The sequence below is a fragment of the Manacus vitellinus genome, unplaced genomic scaffold (genome assembly GCF_001715985.3).
Source record: "Manacus vitellinus isolate BGI_N305 unplaced genomic scaffold, ASM171598v3 scaffold_52_pilon, whole genome shotgun sequence".
NCBI classification, from domain to species: domain Eukaryota; kingdom Metazoa; phylum Chordata; class Aves; order Passeriformes; family Pipridae; genus Manacus; species Manacus vitellinus.
In genome coordinates, this window is record NW_021940628.1 from 2,611,047 (window position 1) to 2,612,432 (window position 1,386).

The window sequence follows — 1,386 nt, forward strand, 5'->3', positions numbered from 1 at the left end:
GAACTGCATGGCACCGCTGGGGTCACACTGCAGCAGGCGCACGATGGACGGGTCGCTCTTGGCACCTGTGATGAACTCCTCCAGCGAGAGCTTCCCTGCGGGGAGGGGACACGGCTCAGCCTGGTAACCACCACGCAGGAACAGAGAGCTGTCGGCACATCCCACGGACACCCACCCACCCGGGATGAGCACCCCGGGGTGCCCAGCACCCTGAGCCCCTCCGGCTGCCCTGGCCACACCGGCGGACATGAGCCATTTAATCAGCGTGCGTGCGGCTCCTTCTAAGACCCCCCCGGATTTATCCATGAGACCTTTCCATAATCCCCTCCATCTCCTCTCATTTACCATCGTTATTAGTATCCATCTGTCGGAAGATTTTTTCCGTTCTTTTCTCCGGGGTCGATTCGTCTTCAGGCATGTTCATCACGGAGGAGACCATTTTGTAGATGGCCTGGGAGGGGGAGATGGGGATGAGGGTGGGTGCAGGGACCCGGCGTTGCCCACCTGAGATGGGGGCAGCTCTGGGCTTCACTTCCCTGGGAATGGTGATGTCATTTAACACCTTTCCCATGGGATCAGGCTGTGGGGGGGTTTCAACTCCCTGCTCAGCCAGAGCTGGAGCTGCTCCTGCAGGGAGGAGATGCCACTGATGCTCATGCCACGGGATTGGGGTTAAGACAAGGAGAGCATCTCCTGTCCCTTTGCCAACACCACCAGGTGTGCTTGGGGACAGCTGCCATCTATCCAGCCCTCCCTGGAAGCATGGGAAGAGTGCCAGGAAGGGGTAACAAAGGGATGCCCCCAGGACAGGGAAGGAGCTCTGGGTTAGACTGACCCTTGCAGCCACAGCTGCAGACAGCAACAGGCTCCATCCCAGGCACTGCCAAGCCCTGTACCCCCAAGGGGGGTACCACAGGGTGCACGTCCCCATCCTGGGGAGGGGACAGCCGCTGTGACACCGGGGTGACAGCCGGGACCAGGCAGGAGGAGCCGCGGCGGGGCGGGGGAGCCCGGTACCTGCACGATCTCCAGCATCTCCTCCCGGCTGATGTAGCCGTTGCCGTCCAGGTCGTACATGCTGAAGGCCCACATGAGCTTCTGCTCCAGCTTCCCGCGGGAGGTGACGCTCAGGGCGATGATGAACTCTCGGAAGTCAATGGTGCCGTCGCCGTTGGTGTCGAAGGTGCGGAAGACGTGCTCGGCGAACTTGGAGGCGTCGCCGTAGGGGAAGAAGTTGGCGTAGATCTTCTTGAACTCCTCCACGTTGAGGATGCCCGAGGGACAGTCCTTCAGGAAACCCTTGTACCAGCCCTGCAGCTCCAGGTCGGAGAACTCGGTGTTTTCCCGCAGGTCCTGGAGCATCTCCGGGCGCAGTTTGCTGTTCTG

At 61.1% G+C, this 1,386-nt stretch overlaps 1 protein-coding gene across 1 annotated transcript in view; it reads right to left on the bottom strand.

The window, feature by feature from the left end:
• Window positions 1-1,380, bottom strand: part of HPCA (hippocalcin) — a 4,649-nt gene extending 3,269 nt beyond the window's left edge. Inside the window, exons 1-3 of the mRNA XM_018081269.2 lie at window positions 1,018-1,380; window positions 346-451; window positions 5-95 (exon numbers count right to left, since the gene is read on the bottom strand). Of these exons, the coding sequence (XP_017936758.2) occupies window positions 5-95; window positions 346-451; window positions 1,018-1,362 (542 nt within the window). The 5' untranslated portion in view covers window positions 1,363-1,380. The remainder of the gene's footprint in view (window positions 1-4; window positions 96-345; window positions 452-1,017) is intronic.
• Window positions 1,381-1,386: the final 6 nt, after the last annotated feature.